Raw genomic sequence first — 22853 nt, 5'->3', positions numbered from 1 at the left:
TAATGAATAAAATCTGTAGATTACTGAGACAGAAAAGCATAAACAAATTTTTTAAAAGCAAAGAAATTGGATAGTAAATTTAAAGTGCAAAATTAGATGCCATCAGCAAGTACAAATACAACATTAAGAGTAATTTCCAAAACTTTAAACTTACCTATTTAAATAGCACATATTATCTACTTGTCTTTTCTTCTATTTTTAATTGCTATATGTTAGTTGTACATATTTTGGAAGTACATGTGATATTTTGATACCTCTCTAAAATAGCTAATGATCAAATTGGAATATTAAGGATATCTATCAACTCAGTAATTTATCTTTTTTCTGTGTTATGAATACTACAAAGATGATATTCTAGTTATTTTGAAACATACTATAAATTATTGCTAACTACAATTTTCCTACTGTTCTACCAAATACTAATATTTATTCTTTCTATCTAAAACTATATTTATTTACCCTTTAACTTGTCTTGAATACAAAATAAAATCCAGATTTATGCTACTGATAAATGCCCAAACTGTACTACAGATAAATGTTACAATTTAAAAATAAAGTGTAGCATAATAATGTACGCCATGTAAATACTAAATAAAAAATCATTCAGGTGGGTAATATTCATATCAGATGAAATAGAATACAAATTCAAAAGGATTAATAGACTATAACAATTATAACAATTATAAACCTGTATGCACTAACTGATTTAAATAATTTTCTCTGATCTACATATTGTAGATTTATCTACTTGAAGAAAATAATTTATCTACCCTGAAGAAAATCATGGAAAATAAACAATCAGTGGGGAACTTGAATGAAGGAAAATGTATCAGTTGTATACTGAAAAAATGAATGAAAAGACAGAAAGCAAGACTAATAAAGAAAAACAATGATGACTAGTATTGACAATCGGCATTAGGAATGACAAGAAAAATATATAATATAATAAATAGAGTTAATGGTATTTCAAAATTATAGTAATAGTTTTGTGTATTTTCTTATAGATACATAAAAATACCTATTGAGTAATACACAAAAAACATCAGTTTCTTTCAGGAAGAAGAACTAGGTTGCTGGGGAGCAGGGAAAGGCAAGTTTTCTTTTGAACAATTAGAATATATCACCTGCTCAATAAAACTTTAACAATTGAAAATAAATTTTAAAATTTAAAAGATAATATATTATGACCAAATTAACTCAATTAGTTTTTAAGGAATTAAATATAGAATGATGAAATAATAAGTAACAATCAGAAATTGAATCAGAAAATAAGTGTCCCCTACCACTCACCTAAAAACAACAACAGCAACAAAGCCCCAGAACTCTTACAGATCAATGAGGGAAAAAACAGCCCAAAGGGAAAGTGAACAAAGTATAGGAACAGGCAATTCACACAAGATAAAATCCAAATGGTCAACAGAAATATACATCGTTTTTAAAATGCTCTAACATACTTGCATCCTGAAAACTCCTTATTAAAATAAAGAGATATTGCATGCCAATTGAATCAGCAAAACTTTAAAAATCTGACAATAACAAGGGTTGACAGAATGTGAGCCAAAGCAACTCTCTTACACAACTGTCAGGAGGGTAAATTGACACACTACTAGGGATGGCAGTGTCACTAGTCTATACATTTAGAAACTGTGTGCACTGTGATTCAGCCATTCCTTTCGGGGTTATATAGACTCTAGTAAAATTCCCACCCATATGCACAAGCAGAGCATGTTCAAGAATGGTCATTGTAGCTTCTTTGTTTGCAATAGAGTATAAGTGGAAACAACAACAAAAATCAATAAATTTCGTTATAGTCATGCAAAGGAATTGAATATAGCAATAAAATCAGTAATTTAGAAATAGACAATAGATATAGTTAAACATCAAAGACAATGTTGAGAGAAAATAAAAATTGCAGAAGCAGATGTGAAATATGATACATTTATATAAAGCTTAAAAACAGAAGATACATATTGTTAGTGATACTGCATATCTGTAGAAAATGTTTTAAGATATGCATGAAAATGATCAAACAGAAATCTGAGAAGGCTAGGAATAGAATTAGGGAGCAGTTCACAGAGAGCATTAATTACGGGTAAATGTTATTTTTTGAAAGAAAAAATGGGAAGTAATATGATAAAATAATAAAAATCAGCAAAGCTGGGTAGTGGTATTTGTTATGCTATTTTCTGGATAAGATGTTTAAAATATTTGGGGCCAGGCACGGTGGCTCACGCCTGTAATCCCAGAACTTTGGGAGGCCTAGGCAGGTGGATCATGAGGTCAAGAGATCGAGACCATCTTGATCAACATTGTGAAACCCTGTCTCTACTAAAAACACAAAAAAATTAGCTGGGCATGTGGCGCGTGCCTGTAATCCCAGCTACTCAGGAGGCTGAGGTAGGAGAATTGCCTGAACCCAGGAGGCGGAGGTTGCGGTGAGCCGGGATCGCGCCATTGCACTCCAGCCTGGGTAACAAGAGCGAAACTCCATCTCAAAAAAAAAATTAATAATTTCAAAAATAAAGATCAGTTACTTATTACAAGACTTCTTATCAATGGTAATGCTTGTAGCATTAGTACAATAATTCTGGCAGGACTATTATTTACTACCATTATTATAATTAATACCAATCCATCAACTACTATTTTAACTGATACCAATATTTACTGCTGGAGGATACATCCTGTTAAAGAAGCTTGTGAATCTTTTGGTAAATGCAGTAATCCTTTTATAAAAAGTATAATAATCTCCAACAGCACATCTATTCTGTAAGTTGGAATTTTTGTGGATTGAATACTTTATTCAATCCTCAAAATTTATTTATTTGCTTATTTACTGCCTGATTAAACCAGTCTTTGAAAACAAAGGCCAATAAAATAAACTATATTAATTGACAACATTTTTCTGAAAATATTTATCTTTCATGGCCAGTTTTTGGTTACCAGTCTTGTGAGCAGGCAAGAAAGATGGAAATCTAAAAATAAAAACCAACAGAAGCAAAGTATTTCCCCTTTACAACAACAAATAAACTTTCAAAGCAGTAAGGTCATAGAAAAAGACTTGTTTCAATGATGCTATTTTATATTTACACATTTAACAAACAATGTAATATAAAAACTAATATTCTAACATATTTTAAAAGAATAAATATTTCTTATATTCAGAATATAATTTATATAACACAACTTGAAATGCTAGCAATAGAATGCTGGGGGAAAAAAAAGTCAACCAACCCTGAGAAGGATGTACTGAGGATTTACCTTCTTCCTCATCCACTGATGCACAGGGGTTCTTCTCTGCTGCTTTTTCTGAAAGGCCAGCTGTATTATCCACTCCTGATTCTGCTTTCTCTCCTTTAGCCATTAGACAAACTGGAAATCCAGGGGAAAGTCAAGTATTGCTTTCATCATTTTTTTGACCATCAAAATGCAAAGGGAGCTTGATGACCTATTAAGAGATCAATCTGTTACCTAAATTGTTGAAACTGTTACATAGTTAGTTTTCATCTAAAACAATGAGAATTTGAAAGAGCTTAAAGGTCAGTAATAAATTTAGTTTTCCAAACCTTATATGCTTCTTTTTGGTTACATTACAAAGAATGCAAAATTTTTTGTATTAACAAATTTACACAATTGTTTCAGATAGTGCCATTTGCTTTGTATGTATTAGTTTCTCATTTATTTCAATTTATAATTTTCAAAATTTCTTCTTCCAAATAACATTATCTAACACTCATGCTGGGAGGAACTCAGCAACTATTCATTCACTGTTTAATATCTCCAAGAAATAATATTTTAAGTTCAGCAAGAAATGACAAGATTATAGAATCTAGCAGTGAATGAGTGCTCATTATACAATTTTTTCAACTTCTCTCTATGTTTAAAATTTTAGTAGCAAAATTACTTGGAGAAAATAATGACAAGAAATGAAATATTCAGAAAAGTGAGGAATTGACAGACAAAAGTTTCCTGGGAAAGAGTGACAGGCTATTTTTCTGACATAATTTTCCCTGTTGCATCCTTACACACATGCTGTGGGGGACTCAGAGCTGTAGGCCAGCCTCCTCTGGGATGCTCAGGGCTATTAGTCCAAGTACTATCCCTAAGGACACCCTGAGAGAACATGTGAGGTCATGGCTAAGCCCCGTGCCCTGGCTCAGCCAGCTCCTCTTTGAAAGTGGCAGTTCCTTCACACTGACTGAGCCAGGAGAGACGTGTTCAGGATTCACCTGGACTGACTTGCTTCCTTTTTCTCTTCTAACAGGGCGTTGCAAAAAACACTTTTCTGTTCCATCATCTGCATTACCTCTCTTTGCTCTTCCCAATCCAACTTGTTCTTTTTTCAGTAAATCCAGCATTAACTTGTTCAGAAATGTGTGTTTGCATTTAAGAAAACTCATATTGGAAAAATCCACATATTTTACAATGTCACATAAGAGGAAAATGGGATTTCCAGAAAATGAGCTTTTTGTTTTTGTCCTCATGACAGAGAAGCATCTACACACCTACTTATTCTGCCTATAATCAGAAAATCATGCATCTTGCATGTTACTATTCTCGTTAATAAGACTTGCTTCCTCATAACATGTTCAGAGGGAGAAAATTATTTTTGTTATCTATCAAATAAGAATGTTAGTGGACAATTACATCCATCTCTAATAGATAATGCCAGCTGGGCTCTGAAGATAAATTGTAATATTTCTTTTTTTTTTCCTCTACAAAGGATTTTTTATAGAAAGTCAGAAAAAATGGGAAAAATTTTAGTAATATGTGCAAATTCAAGTAGATTTTGGTCAACTAAATTATTCTAATGCTTCTATAAACTACCCACTTTTCTTGACCTTGCAAATTTTAAATGCTACTTCTAATTTAACCTCAAATATAAACTGTTTTATGATGAATAATAGTGCTATACAAATTGTCTTTTATAAAACAAAGCTGGTTCTGACTTTCCATCCCATAATTTATAGAACACTGAATTTTTGAATAGTTAGTGGAAAAGTTAGTTAAAGTTAGATGTCTTCCACATTAGCTAGACCAAAATTTACTTTCTTTTTTTTTTTTTTTTTTTTTTGGTGAGACAAGGTTTTGCTCTTGTTGCCCAAGCTGGAGTGCAATGGTGTGATCTCAGCTCACTGCAACCTCCACTTCCTGGGTTCAAGTGATTCTTCTGCCTCAGCCTCCCTAGTAGCTGGGATTACAGGCACCTGCCACCATGCCTGGCTAATTTTTGTATTTTTAGTAGAGACAGGGTTTCACTGTGTTGGCCGGGCTGATCTTGAACTCCTGACCTTAGGTGATCCATCCACCTCAGCCTCCCAAAGTGCTGGGATTACAGGTGTGAGCCACCACACCCCGCCCAAAACTTACTTTCTTATGGCTATATTTATTTTGACTCTTGGTGTAGAATCAAATCACCAATTTCTAAAGTATTTTCTTAGGAATTTTCTATAGTTATCTTGAACGTTTAGATAATTTTTCAATAACCTTTTTATATTCATTTATAATAATTTTCCTTTTCAAGTTTATTTATATCAGTGTTTCTGATTCTTAGAAGTTTTTAAAAAGTTCTGATACCTAACGCCTCACCACGAAACAACTAAAACAAAGTCTCTGAGACTAGAACCCAGGTAATAGTGTTTTTAAAACTTCCCACAGAATTCTAGTGTGCAATCAGATTTATCTTAGGATGACACTTTCCAGATTGAATATACAGGTATGTATTCATATGATCGTCATTTTATTAATAGCATACCTATGCCGCCCCAAGAAGATATTTCAGCCAAACTTATAATGGAATTACATAAGAAAAAAAAATGTCAGGTAATTCTACTCAAAGCAAATAAGAAACAGGAAGATCGTTATACAAGAATATATAGCTGCTGATTTTAAGGATGAAATTGCATGTGCTTCCTCGGAACACCCAGTTTAATGGTTCTATCAAGTAGGTAAGTAGATAGGTAGGTAGACAGACAGACAGATGCACAGATTCATAAAGAAAACATCAAACATGAAGGTAAAGAAGAACAATTTATGGCATTATATGACACAAACAACCTGGAAAACATCAGAATCAGGAACAATAAGTTTGGGTACACAGCACACACTACAAATATGCTGAAACGCTTATTCTTTTCGCATCCCTAGAACAGGCAATGCACAACACACAATAGAAGCTCAGTAAACACTTTTTTTTTTTGAGACAGAGTCTCGCTCTGTTGCTCAGGCTGGAGTGCAGTGACACAATCTCAGCTCACTGCAAACTCTGCCTCCTGGGTTCATGCGATTCTCCTGCCTATGCCTTTTAAATCACCGAGATTCTGGGTGTGCGCCAGCATACCTGGCTAGTTTTTGTATTTTTTTTAGTAGAGAAGGGGTTTCACCATGTTGGCCAGGTTGGTCTTGAACTCCTGGCCTCAAATGATCCACCTTGATAAGTAGACTTACCAGAGCTCCGTTCCCATATTTATGAGATGAAGCTGCACCCTCCACTCTAGCAGTGATAGATTGTGAACTGAGACTTGGGTGGCAGTTCTGGCTCATTCACAACAGAAGATTATATTAAATGATCTTTAAATTTCCCACTAATTCTATAATTTTATCTCTTGTTTCTAAATATCTATTTAATCTTCATTATCAGAAATCAGCATTAAGACATAATAACTTTTACCATTCTATGATACTTATTAATTTTCCAATGACATGAAAGGAAGCTAAAGGCTAGAAAGAAACAGCTTTAGAAAACATTTTAATTCCTTGCCACTTAAAAAATCACACCACAAACCTGAAAATAGAGATTGCACAGCCAGCTATCCAAGTCCAGACAAATCAAATCTTCAATTTTCCTGAATTTGCTAAGCTTCTGGTCATAATGTCCTCAGAAAAGACGACACTTGAATTTTCCCTCCACTAGATCAAAGTTGTCACACAAAGGGAACACTGCCCAGCCCACAACCCGGTCTGGGCAGGAGTATGTTCCACGAAGGAGGAAGAGATCAAACAAGAAAGCCATGCCAGGTTTCACAGTTTCCTTTTGAGGGAGCACCTGTGAAAAAGATTAAGATAAGAGAAGATTGGGACACTTCTGGTTTTAGAAACACGTTACATTCAGTGATGCCTATAGACAATTTAGAGTTAAGTAAAACATTGCTCTATACTCCTGTTGTTTGCCCTTGAAAACTCACCATCGGATGTATTTACATAAACAATTCTTTCAGCCCCAGGTAAGTCAGCAACTATGAAAACGTGACCAACCCAAATTTGACCCTGCCAGTTCAAGATTCTAAACTTCACATGCTTTAGAAATCAAGTTTGTAACATGCTAACTCACACAGTAGTCTGTGTTCATTCCTCTTAGATGGAGCTGGCACCTCTGCTGTACAACTATTCCTATCTTCCATCATAGTCATTGTTTTGAATGCCTGCCATTCATTTTTGTCTCATTCACTTACCCAGCACATCTGCATTGCACAGAACAAATGCTTTTCAAAAAGTGGTTAAACATATTACTGCAAATTATCCTACCCATAATGATAACTTGAATTATTATTGCAAAGTCCACCTCTTGAAGAAAAAATAAAATTCCATTTAATTTTGTGATTTTTTTTTCTGTTTATTTCAGTTGACACAATAATACACATGCTGTATAAGCAAGTTGCCAGTGCTAAATAAATAGCACTGAGTGTAAAGATGGGTGATATAATCAGAATGACCACGCCCTGTTCAAGTCCCCAGATGTAGAGATGGAGCCTATTCCATAGCCTTAAAAAACTTTTTTAAAGAAATGCAAGACATGAATAATCTTTTAAAAAAAATAGATTATAGCCTTGGATTTCTTTTTAAAATTTTGTGTGGATAATTATAAATAGATGAAGATCGGGACTTAGACTATTTTTAAACTTAGACAATTTTAAACCAAAAGTGTGTAGGTATATTGTATACAATTTGTGTAAATATACCAGGACTTAGTTTAGGCATAAAATGAAACAGAGGCATCTGTTGAAAAATGTCATAACTCTGTGGCAGCTGCTATTAAACCATTAACAGGATCAGGTTTGATTTAAACCAGATTTACCAGTTTTTAACAACAGCCTATGGGAAAGCTACAAACATTAGGTACAAATTACTGACAAAAGAGATCTTTAATCAAGCTGTACTTTTCATTTGGCTAGTTGGCTATGAGTCACTTTGTGATAAGAGAATAAAAGTTAATTGAGGAGAAGGGGAAGAAATGGAGTCAGAATCCTGTTTTGGGCCATCATTTAAAAATCAAGTTGAACTGATGCTATTGACAATAATTTCATTTATTTTTAGCCCTGAATTTAGAAGTGAAAACTAGAGCCCCTGTTAGACCAAACTCGTATGTATTCAGCTATGCATTCAAAGTAGACAAATTAAGAGTTTGTCCAGTACTGACTAAATTCTATCATTAACTTTGTTGCAGTCTTATAAAGTCACTTCTCTTATTTTTATACATGATTTTCCATGCACTTGAGTTCTCTTATCAATAAAAAACAAAGATATAAATATCTTTTTCTCAAAGTTAATGTAATTATCCACTTAGTAAATACAAACATTCTCAGAAAATATGAAATGTGTATTTTTAAAATTTCTTTCTTCTAGGACTATCCCAACCACTTCCAAGATGACTTAGTAACAGCTCATTTTAATAAACAGAAAAATAACATAGTCAAGGTTAAATTACATCTGTAAACATGCAAAACAGCAGCATCTCTTTTTAAGTGCATGCGAAATAGTTAAAGGTTACCAACCACAATAATTAACATCCTGCAGCCCACTCGACTGAAGAGAAACTCCATCTCAATGTGTTCTACAAGAGGGAGGAGTCACATGCAACTACCCAGACCACCCGAAAATAAATAAGCATATGAACAAGACCAAACCTAGTCACTGATACTGACTGAGAAGAAAAATAAAAGCCACAAATTATTAAATAAAGGAAATGACTTTAACTGACAACAGTTGTGGTTATTCTTTTGGTGCCTTTCCTTTGCTGCAACATTTAGCTTGTAACTCCTTGTAACTCATTCTTTTCCTCTCTGGCAACAAAGCTCACTAAATTTTAGTGAACTTCGCAGAGGATCCTTTTCACAAAGCTGAGCACTTCCATAGCTATCCTATGATGTGACATTCCCATGAGGATTTTTCATTAGCTTTCTAGTTAAATACCACATGTTAAGAAAAATATATATCTTGGTCTCCCCCAACTATCAATGCCCTCCATCATGAGAGTCCTCGTAGTTGGCGATCATAATGTCTTCACAGTAACTTTATTTAATGAGTGCCATGAAAAGCACCTCTTTGGCGCTGCCCCTCTTCCTCCTCCCACCCTCCACCCTCAAGTACTTGGATGTATACATGAGTGATGAAATAATCTGTACAACAAACCCCCATGACATGAGTTTACCTATGTAACAAAACTTCACATGTCCCCCAAACCAAAATAAAAGTTAAAAGAGTACCCCTTCAGAAGGAAGAGCTGCTACAAAGCTGAACTCTATGCATAGCATAAGGGTGATGCATTTGATCTTCCAGACTGTAAAAGGTACATGTGAAAAGTAAGTGAAGAAAAATGGAATTCAAGAAGCAAATGAGAATTTTGAAGTCTTACTGTTGAATGGAGGATTGGAAGAGAAAGTAATATTCTTTACACTTTTAAAGCATAAAGAATATACTTTTAAACATACTTTTAAATTAAAATAATCCAGGGAGGACTAGAGTAAATGATGCAAAAATGATAAACATGCATATTCACAAAATGTTGTTTGTTTTTCTATACTTTCTGATTCTTTATAATGATTATTATTTTTTCAGAAAAGAAGTTGATTAATTGATTTCAAAATCAGAGAGCCTTCAAGGTCCTGCTTCTGGTTATGATGGAGATGATCAAAAGTAGCCAACACTTCCACCATAAAAAGAAAAAAAAATCAGTTAAATTACAAAATTATATTTTTAACCCATTGGGAAACTGGGGACACAAAGAAATCTAGAGGAAACTAAATTTTACAGAGGGATAAACCCTTCCTTTATGAACGATGACTAGAGGCAGCTTTAATCCCAGGAAACTGGTGAAGAAGCAGACCAGTCACTGGTTAAAGTACTTGGCAGGGGAAAGAGAAACCAGCTGAACTTTTAACAATTGTGGACTCTTATGGACTATTGAAAACACATCAGCCTCAGACAAAAAGTAAGTTCTCAATATTTATCAATTCTCAACCCTAAGACTTAACAAGTGCTCAGCAGGATGTGGGCAATTGAGTTTAGATAGGGAGCAACATGAGATTTCTAGTGGCACAGAAATCCTGGGGCAGCGCTGGAGAGCAGAGCAGAATGTCAGTTATATGGTGCACGGATAAGCAAGCCCAGCTAGAAGGAGAGACCTTTTACAGCTTGAAGCTTTTGAAACTGGTAGTAAATTAAAACTAACTAAACCTCTAAACCCAACTTCAACTTAACTCAATTCCTAATTTGATAAGAGAGATCAGCCCTTGTGGAGGAGAAATATTTTCCACTCCAATCTCTATAATTGGCTTATATACAATATCTGGCATATAATTCACACATGTGAGACATTCAGAGAAGGAGGAAAATGTGATGCATGAACAAAAGAAAACCAATTAATGAAACTGACCCACAGATGGCCCAGATGTTGGAATTAATTAAAACTATAAACAATCATTATATAAAGGACCCAAAATTAGAGGAAAAGATAGAAATAGCTAGAGAAAGTTGAAACAGCCCAGAAGAGAACTTTAAAAATGTTTAGAACAGAACTATGAAATATTTGAAATAATAAAATCATTAAATGGGCTTAACAGCAGAAATGGACACAACAGAAAAAGGATAGGTAAACTCTAACAGAGGTCAATAGAAATTATTTCAACTGAGGCATAAAGGCAAAAAGAATAAAAAAGTAAACTAGAGTATGAGAGACTTGAGGGAAAATAATAGTCTAACACACATACAGTTGGAATCCTAAAATGAGAAGAGAAAGATAATAGTGCAGAAAAAACTATTTGAAGAGATAATGGCTGAGAATTTTCCAAAATTGATGGAAGACATCAATCTACACAACCAAGAAGCTCAGAAAATCTCAAGCAGAAGAAATACACAGGAAATACCACCTATGCCTATTATAATCAAACTGATTGAAAATCAAAAGGAGAAATCATAAAGACTCATCAATGATATCTAACAAAAAAAACTCATTAATGGCTGTCAAAAGAACATACTTAGGCAAGTATCCATATTTTCTTATCATGAAATTCTGAATTTAATATAAAATATTACAAATCATATGGTAAAATCTAACTTTTCGTTCTTAGCCCTGCTTCTTTGCTCGATAAAATTACTTTTATTTCTGTCACTGCACAAAAGGTCTCCAGAAACCTGGTTCATTATAAACTCTACATTTAGTTGTTTTTTGCCTAACTGATATCGTATATTTACCATAAAATTTATAATTCCTTAGCATCATATTCAAGACCCTAATGCAATGTCATAGCAAACTAAATTTTTAATTTTGTCTATTAAACATATACTTAAATATATATTAACATGCATAATACATATCATATTAAATACTGTCAAAATTATTTTCTCAAATGCCTGTACACACACACACACACACACACACACACACAGAGTTGATTATTTTCTCATGGCAGCCTCTTCATCAGGAAATTATTCTTCTTCCCCCAAGGTGTTTTGCTCATTATGATCAAGGAATCTTGTCTTCAGTTTAGACAGGACCTTCCAGGTTATCATTTCTAATCCACAGGTTCTCAAGCCAATGTACAGGCAGAGACACTGATAGGACTCAGATACAGGTCTAGGGATGGTGTGTCAGACAAGGAGAATGAGAAATAAACTCAAGGATATCTTCCAAGTCTGACATTCTATAAGGAATAGGGATGGTCAATACAGCAAATCCATATACTTAATGTGCATTCGAAATAACAAAATCTTCTTTTTGAGGCAGACAATTCTGAATACTTGAGTGAGAACTGAAGCCACAGAATAATCTAGATTATCCACTGAAAGTTTTATAGAACCATTACTGTTTTTTCCATTCTCTCAGTCCAGAAAAAGAAATAGGTAAATCAGCTCTAATCTTACTGTTTTTTCCATTCTCTCAGTCCAGAAAAAGAAATAGGTAAATCAGCTCTAATCTCCAGTCTTTCTGCTGTAGAATAAGAAAAAGTAGTTATTCTTAGAAACCTCTCATGGCCTAGGGATCAAGAACACAGGGTAGTAACAACCACAACAGTCATTGCTTCTGAACAGAAGAGAGATTCTTACTTCCTACGCCACTGGAAAACCAGCACTCTCATGTCAAATCTAGCAGTTCCAGGTTCCTGTTTTAGGAAATCTATTTTTTTACTTCCTCAATTCTAAAAACTGGTATAATATCAACAGTTAACATTTATTCCCTAAATGCAAGACACTTTTTAAAAGCATTTTATCTTTATTAACTCAATAGCCACCATAATCCTATAAAGTAGATTCTATAGACTCAATTTCACAAATAACACAGCTGAGGGAAGGCCCAAGGTCATACAAAACAGATGTGGAGGGTAGAGCTAGGATCTGATTTTAGGCAATCTGCACCAGAGCCAGTCATGCTTCCTGAATGTAGGAGGGGCCAGCTACCGACAGCCCACCTCAGATTCATGGTGAGAGACCTCAGTGTCATTCTGCTCTATCCTATTTACATCTCTTCATGATTCCTACAAACTGGGGAGCTGGGGGTCTTCTTCCAGACAGTTCCCTGTATCTAGGGAGTTTTCTCTTAAATTCCTCGTTTTGAGTTCAGGTACCCAAAACAGACATACTGCCTAGCAAGAAAAAGCATTTTTACTCCAATAAAATCCTACTATCGGGTATTCTTAAATACTAAGTTTTTCTGAAGGGCTAAGTTTACCAGTTAGCTTACAAATGAATAATTCTGAATAAAAATTCTCCTTAAATGAAGGGTACAATTCCATGATCTCTCAAACCCAAAGTCCCTGAATCTAATTTTACAATTTCTCAACCACTAATTTAATTCTTTGAGAAGCACCAACAATCACACTGTGATGTTTTCAAGCCCCTACACTGTCAGTCTTAGAAATTCAGTTTGTAAAGGAATTTTCCATGAGTGATTATTGAAAGTGTAGACTTCCAGACCTTACATTTACCTTGAATCTGCAAGTCTGGGTTGGGGCTTGGTACTCTGAATTTTAACAAGAATGTGAGGTAATTGTGAATCAAATGGCCTCTTAGCCCACACTTTGAGAATCACCACCCTGTATGGACACCAAGATAAGCAAGCCAGGTTTGTGAGTCCTTGACCATATGTTGGATCCTCTACTGCTAAGGACAAATACATTTCTGTCTAAAATCTAATTGAGTCATACCTGAATAATTACTGGTTAAGCAATATGACCTTTCCACCATTTTCCATCAAACATGACTGAAATCAAGAGGAAATATATCGTATGTCATCTTATTATATTGCATTTCCACGACCTGACCTCAACCTCAATATGTCATAACTCATCTCTTCACACGCTACTCAGATGTTCAACTAAGAATATTTCACTCTAGAGAGATGGAAAAAAATCTAATTGAATATTTTAATTTAAAAAGTTCAGTTCTGGGATTCTCTGCTTTTCTATATATATTTGACTGTGAAAACAAAAAGTTGAATTTCTTTTTTAGTTTCTCCTTGTTAGGCAAAAGATAGATCTTTCCCTTCATTGTCCCTGAGAGTTGAACACATTGGGGAAAAATTGGGCACAGCCCATTACTTTTGCAAACTCCAGTGAGTGAGCCTCAATGCACAAAAAGATGGCATTTTTGAACATCTGCAGCCTGATTAGATCAAAGACCAACAAATTAACCACAAATGGCTTTATAAGGAGCATGGAAATATATCATTTGGAAAGGAGAAAACTTTTGGCAATAATTGTTCATCAACGTTTTCCCTTTGGGCAGCCCACATTGCACCAAAGATATCTCGTAATGAAGTTCATGGCTGTGCAGCATTTTATATTTACAAAGTTCTTACATGCACATTATCACATTCGATCTGCACGTCAATCTTGTTATGCTGTTGACATTAGCCCATTTTACAGGTGATTGGAAAAAAATGATTTAGGAAAGTAATGACCTGCTCATGTTTCTCCAGCTACTGAATTGTTGAGTTGACTATATCAAAACCCCCTAACTCCAACTACGGTGTTTCCCTCCAATCATTCATGCACATTTATTAAATCTCTATTTTGCATTCAGACACCACTTTTGACACTGAGGATAAAAAATAATTGAGTGAGACAAAGAGCTTTCTACTCTCACTGAGTTATAGTCTGATAGGAAAGAGAATACACAATAAATAAATATATATAAGATAGCAGTGATAAATGTTAAGTCTAACACAATTGATATTGAAATAACAAAAATAAATAGCAACGGACTAGAAAATGACTAGAGGAGGGGGCTGTTCTGTTAAGAAACTCTTGTCTAAGGAAGCAACCCTTACCCTGAGAACTGCCATGTCAAGGTGTGAGAGAAAAGCCTACAAGGCAAGAAGCAGTAATGAATTCAGTGGCCCTGCAGCACAAAATGTGCTCAGTATGTTCAGAGAATGAAGGCAAGGCTGAACTAAAATACACGAGCAAAAAAAAACTAGAATGCAATGAAAGTAAATAATGGGATAGAGGCCAGATCATATACTCTTTGAAGGCCAAGGTAAGGAATTTGCATCTTATTATAAATGCAATGAAGATATAAATGCAATGAAAAATCTTGAGCAGAAGTTGGATATGACCTGATTTTCAGTTTGCTAAATTGACCTTTATTGGTCTTGGAGTTTAGTGATGCTTTTGTTTGAACATAAATCTGTTTTCTGCTTCCACCATAAGCTTTGAGAATCTCATCAGTTCAAAGTCATTGACTATTGCTTTGTATATGTACGACACAGATGATGGGAAAAGATAGCCAGGCCCATCCTTTGCAATTAACAGGCAGTGTGACCTTGGAAAAATTCTTTGCCCTACTCAGTCCTTCATGACTTCACTCAGTGTTCATAGGAGAATTAATGCCTTAAAAGTAATTGTAAAGCATTTTGTATAGATGTCGAAATATTAAAGCATATTCCCTCTGAATGTGAGTGAGTTCAAATATAGAAGCAAGTTCCTCCTCTTTAGAGAATTCAAAATGATTTGATTGTTGAATTGCATGCCAAGTGAACAAGAACTACTATTTTGTAACTAGGGCATTCTTAACTCTGAATACATTGGATGTGAACAAATGCAGAGAACAGACACAAAGGACAAAGATGGATTTATGGCATTATAAAAGCATTCCCAATAAAATTAAAAATGCATACCTGCATAAAACACCAAAAATATTTTAAAGTAAAAAAAAGATTCAATTAAGGTAGTCAATAGTTGTTTCTTTTACAACCTCAAAGTGACTCTGTAATTTCTTAGAATTGTTTACTTCAAAAATATTTATTGAGACAGATGCCTTTCTAGTTGCTGATGATACAGAAGTGAATGAAACAGACCAAAGTACCTACTCTCAGGAATCTTACATTCTGGTGCCACCAAGTATTCTTAAGATTGAATGACCACTTGTCAATGTTATGCAATGTGACAGCCTCCTTTCTGAATGTTAATGTACCACATAATACAGAGCCTATCCTTTGAGAGACAGAAGGCAGAGACTGGAAAGAGAAAGAATATTGGTTCTAGAAATAGAAACAAATCTGGTAAAAAATATAAAAAAATAACAATGAAATTGGTGGGTAATTTGCCAATATGAAAAACCAATACATCAGTTATTGCTGCTTTCTTTAGGGAAAGTTGTGAGCCTTGATATTTGAACAGAGGAGCCATTCACATGTGGACTTAAGTTCCACTTCAAACATCTGAGCAAGTTCTCTCTAAAACTTCAGTTTTTCTCACCTGCAAAATAGGTTTAACAATGAATTGGGTTGTGTGACGTTAGCACTGAGAGTATATATTCACTGCATAGTGTAGTTGGCACATGGCAGGCACTCAGTAAATGGTACCCTATCACTCCTCCAAGAGAATGAGTGAGTGAATTTCTGTACCCAATGCCTTGAAACCTCTCACATCACCCAACAGCAAGGAATATAGAGGAAAGTAGCATCAAATTTAGTGTAAACTGAGTTTTCTCAAAGGAGAGAATTAAGAAAGGCATTGTGGCACTGTTTATAATAGCAAAGACTTGGAACCAAACCAAATACCCATCAATGACAGACTGGATAAAGAAAATATGGTACATATACACCATGGAATACTATGGTGTATATTTTACAGCCATGAAAAAGGATGAGTTCATGTCCTTTGCAGGGACATAGATGAAGCTGGAAAACCATCATTCTCAGTAAACTGACACAAGAATAGAAAACCAAACACTGCATGTTCTCACTCATAAATGGGAGGCGAACGATGAGAACACACAGCCACAGGAAAAGGAACATCACACACTGGGGCCTATGGGAGGGTGAGGAAGCTAGGGGAGGGATAGCAGGGGGTGGGGGATTGGGGAGTGATAACATTAAGAGAAATACCTAATGTAGACCACAGTGGGGTAGATGCAGCAAGCCACCATGGCACGTGTATATCTATGTAACAAACCTGCATGATCTGCACGTGTACCCCAGAACTTAAAGTATAATAAAAAGAATTTTTTTAAGGATTGACTGAGACTTTTCTAAGAAATGTTTTGAAAGACTGGAGGAAATTAACATACAGAGGAAAGCAGAGAACACTGTACATCAAGGACTATTGTTATAAAGATAAAAATAACTATAGCTACCAGTTATTTCCTACATGCAATCTACTAGGCTAAAGAGCTGATACATCACATTATTTAATGCTCACAAACACCCTATGAATTAGATATTCGATTCCCATTTCACAGATGAGAAAACTGAGGCTAGGCAATTTTTTTAAATAGTTTTCCTAAAGTATTGAATGCTAGTAAGTAGCAGAACCAGGATTCCAACTCTGGTCAGCCTCACTCTAAAGATGTGCTCTTAATTACTATACTTTGGGTCCAGTTTTCATTTGTTTTCCTGGGGGAAGGGGCAAGAGAGTGGGGTGTCCCTTTGCTTGATGGAGAGGCACATGTGCAGTAGCAGTTGGTAGCCAGTTGGGGGTGAGTTGGGAGAGGCCACGGCTGGAAGTAGGATGCCTAGTGACTGCCCATGTCATTATTGAAGGGCCACTGGCCATCAAGAGTCTCCCAGGTCCAAGGTCCCCTTAACCAGCAAAAGAGACCCTTTTAACAACAGACACAATGGGCCTTCCTCCAACTGATATAATGAAAACTTTCTAAAGCTGCACAATATAATATACTCCAGAGCTCTCCATTATTAATGGTAATAACCAATAATCAATAAAAGCAATCATGTGTCAGCTCTAGTTTTACTAAGACTCTTCCTCCCTATGAGTTATTAAAATCATTTCAATTCTTAGATATTAAATGTCACCCAGAAAATAACCTCTTGCAAAATTTGGGTTCATCATATTGTAAGAATTAATACTTTAGGTCATTTTAATCATTTTCTGATATATGCAGTTTTAAGGAAGCACCTCAGGGAAGAATATAGTGGCCATGACTAATAATGACAAGAATATGAACTATATTCTTCATATGCATATTGGACTTGGAGTATTACCAAAGTACTTGACCATCTTAAGTATTTAGGAACCTTTAAATAAAAAATAAATTTGCCTATTTCACTGAAATTGAGCATCCTTTTTTCGGACATAAAACTTCAAACTTATTAATTTTATGGCTATATTTTAAAGTGAGTGCCAGTCCTAGCTAGATGACTACATGATAAGTGTCTTAAAATTTCAAGAAAAGGCACTAAATTTTTCACAGTATTTGTGTTTCATTCGCAGTGTAATAAAAATATGCCACCCTTTTAATAATGAATAATAGATTCTCGGTTTGATTTACATGCATGGATTAAATGTCATGTTTGAAAAGTTGCTATTTTATTCATATTGGATTTCCCTCCAGTAAAACAAAAATGATACCCATCTACTACTGTAATAATGACACCTTGCCACGCCGATATATATATATTAACGGGCTGATACACTTTTTAAAAATTCTACAGATCTGTGAAATAGTCTAACAGCACAGGGAGTTTCAGTGAGATTTTCTCTGAGGTACTTAGGTGTACCCTACAATTACCCAAAACCTCCGTTAATGTGGCTAAATGAAAGGAACAGGGGAGCCAGACCTCTCACCTATCACAGATTAAGCTCATTTCAGTGATGCCAGATTCATATGTTGATTTCTAAAAGGTTGAAGTCTTTTGTGGCTCCTTCTTTCTTACCAGAAAATAAAGGACAATTTATTGTCACCGGTTTTTCATGAACCTCTCCTGTATTTATAGGAAAGGGCTGCCATAGGAAAATACTACTGACGGGTTGGCTTGGGCAACAAAAAATCTACATTCTCACAATTCTAGAGACTAGACTAAACAACCTGTGAGCTCAAGTTGTTGGCAAGGCTGGTTTCTCCTGAGGCCTTTGTGCTTGGCTTGCTGACGGCCATCTTGCTCCTGTGTCCTCACATGGGTTTCCCTCCGTGTGCATCTGTGTCCTAACCTTCTCTTCTTATACAGGCACCATTCATACTGGATTCAGGCAAAGAAAAGCAAACTCTGTCTTTCTACCTTGGTCTAAAAACCATTCGTTTTAGAAAGAAAGGATTTAAGATATCAAAATATAAATATTGTTCATTGAGAACTGCTCTAATATCGTTTCAAATAATATAATCATGGCCGTGATATGAAGGGGAAGAATAACGACATACTTCAGTTAACCGAAGCTTCATTTAAGGTGTATATTTGAGTTTTGTTTATGATCTTTTAAAAGACGGTTTAAGTGAAAAATTATTTTAGTCCTTCAGCATGTCAGGTACAGAGCTGCACTGTAACATTTACTCTGACCCAGTAGCCTACTGGTGGTACGTCATAAGATTAAGGAGATGGGGCTTATTGTGATGAGGATTTTGCAGTTGAGATAGGGGAGGTACAGGCAGATTGAAAAACTGCTGTAACTCACATTGCTAAGTAGGTTTAGAGCCAGAACCCTTGTCAGGTTATAAAACACACACTAAATCACCATTCTGCTTCTTCCTGGCCTACAGTGTTTAGTCCTTACATTTAAGGACTAAATACAAAATTAATGCAAAATTTAATATAAAAATTAAATTCTATGATAGCATTCCCAAAAGATTTTATTAGTAATTAAACTGATTTATTTTCCTTGTCCAAAGAAAAAGCCTCATCTGATCACAAATAATTAAACAGCAGAACTTCCTGGAGGTAAGAGAACTAATAAATGTTCATAATCTGTCATAAGGAAGTCTGGGTGATCACATTCTATTCTCTGAGGTCTCTGTTCTGGTAACTTCTTTGCTATGGAGTGTGTTTTAGGACCATCCATACGATGGCATCTGTTTACTTCTTCCTCAAGGAATCCTCAAGATTCCCATAATTTAGTGTAAGCAAAATCACTTTTTTGCCTTTAAATTAGTAGTCATTAAATTTCATCATTCACACACTGACATGTGATCCAGAAAACAGATGGACTTATCAAATAAAATGGGGTTAAGTACCATCACAATTAAATAATTATTTTCCTTTGGTGGACATAGGCACTCGATCCAAGACATGATTTCATTTTCTTTGTGATATGGGGTAATGTGAAAAATGAAATCTATAACCCTAAATTGAAGGAAATCATAGTCTCCATGCAATCACTAAAGAAATTGTTCCAGAATAATATATCCTTCCAGAAATAATAATCCCATAATGTCAGCAAATTTGGAGTCGGCCTGGGTTACCTACTGCATGCAGTGGGTTCTGGTCATGTTCATTACATCTGCCTGAGGTTTAGCCAAACTTGAGTACATGACATTTAAGAATTTTTAAAAATTTATTAATTGATGTTCTTTGCCTGAATTTTGCTGGTTTTACTTCTTTAACCTATGATTTGTATCACTGTTTTGGGTTGGCTAATCCTCACACCCATCGAAAATGAGAATTGGAAGCATAACAATTCTAGCCAATAATTAACAGAAGGTTCTTTCAGCTCAGATACCATTGTCAAAGTTCAATAATGATATCTCAAAATGTCACTCAAAAAGCATGATAATGTGAGATAATCAGTTGTAAGAAAATAATCATCACAATTCTTAATTTGTATCTGACTTTTCATTAAAAAAAATGATTTAACCCATTTCTATCTCAGTCTTCTGTACTGTACTAATCTAAAAATCCTGTATTTATTTATTCACATTGATGGATAAGTAACCAAATACAATTGAAGACAGAGTAAGATCTGTCACCAAACTTGCAAAGGATCTGTGTACTTTTCTCATAATAATATTTTCCTAATTTAATGTGTTCCTGTAGTACTCTTTTTATACTTATTGGTCTTACAAATTATAAGCAAGACAGATTCTCACACATACTTGAATAGTTTTAAATCATCATTTCCAAACTGTGGCATATTTGTTTTGTGAAAACTAAAGATGCTGTAGCAGCAACCTTTTGACTTAACTTTGAGTTTTCATTGAGTTAATTAGTTGAATAAACAATAATTTAATTATGCAAATTATATGATCATTTATTCTTTCATTTGTTATTCAAGGTCTTTTAATTGCCTTATATTTATTATAATAAAATAGAAAAGACATATATTTTAGATTCCTTTGTAAAATTAAAAACATTTCAAATAGAGAAATTTCAAAAAAAAAGAGATACAAAGGTTTTATTCATTCCTGGCTGTTTCCTTGTAATTGAAAGACATCAACTGTAAGTTATTTTAGGATTCCATTGCGGGCATACTTGTTATGTGTCATATGGTGCGCCCCAAAAGAAGATATGTGGAAATCCTAACCCCCAGTACCTCAGAATGTGATTTTTCTGGAGCCAGAATCTTTTAGGATTTAACCAAGTTGAGATGAGGTCATTGGGGTAGGACCTAAGCCAATATAACTGGTGTGCATATTAAAAAAAGAAAATTTGAACACAGAGACAAAAAAGCAGAGGGAAGATGAAGTGAAGACACACAGGGAGGCCATGTGAAGGATGGAGTGATGCATCTGCAAACCAAGGAATGCCCGGGGCTCCCAGAAGCTAGGAGAGAGGCAGGAGCAGGCCTTTCCCTCACAGCCCCAGAGGGAGCATGGCTCTGCCAGCACCTAGATGTCAGGCTTCTGGTCTCCAGTACCATGAAACAATACATTTCTGCTGTTTTAAGCCATTAAGTTTGTGGTATTTTCTGATAGCAGCCCTAGGAAACAAATACAACATCCTTAGTCAAAAATGGGTGCATTTATGACACTTAAAACCCACTCCTTAATAATAGGTTAGGTGACTAAATTTTTTTTCTTTATCAATTTTGTCTCCGAATTTTGAACATGTCTTTCTATTGTCTTCAATCCTCTACTGTTTCTATTTGCAGTTTCACTAGAGTGTGTTCAGATATGGATTAATTTTACTTGATCTGCCTCAGAATTTCTGTTCCCTTAATCTGAGAGTTCATGTCTTTCAATGAGTCCAGGAAATTAATAAATAACTGTTAACCTCTTTATGTCTTTCCCTCATTCTCAGTAGTCTCTTTTCTGGAAATTGTATAAAATGTATGTTAGACCTTCTCTGCAACCTTTGCAAATCACTATGAATCACTTTTCACTTCACATTTTCATCTCTTAGAGATGTAGTCTAGGAAGTTTCCTCATATCTGGGTTCCAGTTCTTTAGTTCTCTGTTGAGAAAGTCAAATCTCCATGATAAATCTTTTCAATTTCAAACACTATATATTTTCATTATACAAATTCTATTGTAGATTATTTGGAGAAATATTTTAAATGAAACATAAAGAAAGATAAACTTTGTATTTCTCCAAAAAAGATTTTTTTCTCTGATCTCCGTCTAGTGGACATATCTTTTTGTCTATCTATCCCTTTTAGACACATTTTGAGTATCCAGTATTTATGGAAAAGGCTCTTTCAACACCCTATACCTAAAGGGTCCAAAGCCTCATCTCCTGAATGGTCATTAAAATCCAATGTTTGAGGCGAAGGAGGACCTGAATACCCTGATTTGATCATTACACATTGTGCGCATATATCAAAATATCATGTGCACCCTCAAAACATATACAAATATTATGTATCAATTAAAAACACTACATAAAAATAAAAAGATAAGAAATGCAAACCAAAAATGAATTCAAACCTTTAGATCAACAAGAGTGATTATCTGTTTTCCTTCTCCCAGGCAGCAACAGCCCCCATCTACTCATTTTCCTCTCTAGTTTTCAATTTCCTCTTCATTCCTGGTACCCAAAGAGATCCCATTCATTCTTGAGTGTTTATGAATTTAAAACCCTTTTGGTTATAACTTATCGAGAATTTCCAGGTGCTTAAAGAACAGAATCGGAAAATACAATATGCCTTTTGGCTCCTGATCCCGAAAGGATGAGGAACTAAGATAACCTGAACACTGACTTCATCATCCTGCCAGAACTGGAAGTCAAAAGGCCTACTTTGGGGCATTTTTCTTCCCGAGATCTACGCTTATTCGTTGCTAATGAATAGCATCAACAAAGGAGGCAATGTTTCCTGTTTGAAATCGTTCCGGGATAAATGTCAGAAGACAAGTAGGCTCCAAATGTCTCTGCCAAAGAATTATTCGAAATCTTTTTAGCAAGATGCTCAAAGTAAATGTGTCTATGCTTACAGTCCATATTTAACTTGATTTAATATGATTCCTAGAGTAACTCA

General features: G+C 34.9%; 1 protein-coding gene across 8 annotated transcripts in view; it reads right to left on the bottom strand.

The window, feature by feature from the left end:
• Positions 1-676: 676 nt before the first annotated feature.
• LOC100406559 (orofacial cleft 1 candidate gene 1 protein) overlaps positions 677-22853 on the bottom strand; it is a 212734-nt gene continuing 190557 nt past the window's right edge. For 6 of the 8 annotated variants that reach the window (XM_035294963.3, XM_035294964.3, XM_035294961.3 and 3 more), the window contains 2 exons: positions 6785-7045; positions 677-3448 (listed from right to left, as the gene is read on the bottom strand). In XM_035294963.3, the coding sequence (XP_035150854.3) occupies positions 6878-7045 (168 nt within the window). In that variant the 3' untranslated portion in view covers positions 677-3448; positions 6785-6877. Of the gene's footprint in view, positions 3449-6784; positions 7046-22853 lie in introns of those variants that run through there. The other 2 variants (XM_078370564.1, XM_078370563.1) reach the window with 1 other exon arrangement.

The sequence above is a fragment of the Callithrix jacchus genome, chromosome 4 (genome assembly GCF_049354715.1).
Source record: "Callithrix jacchus isolate 240 chromosome 4, calJac240_pri, whole genome shotgun sequence".
In the NCBI taxonomy this organism is placed as follows: domain Eukaryota; kingdom Metazoa; phylum Chordata; class Mammalia; order Primates; family Cebidae; genus Callithrix; species Callithrix jacchus.
Note: the sequence above shows the minus strand (reverse complement) of the source record. Positions and strands in the feature narration are given on the sequence as shown.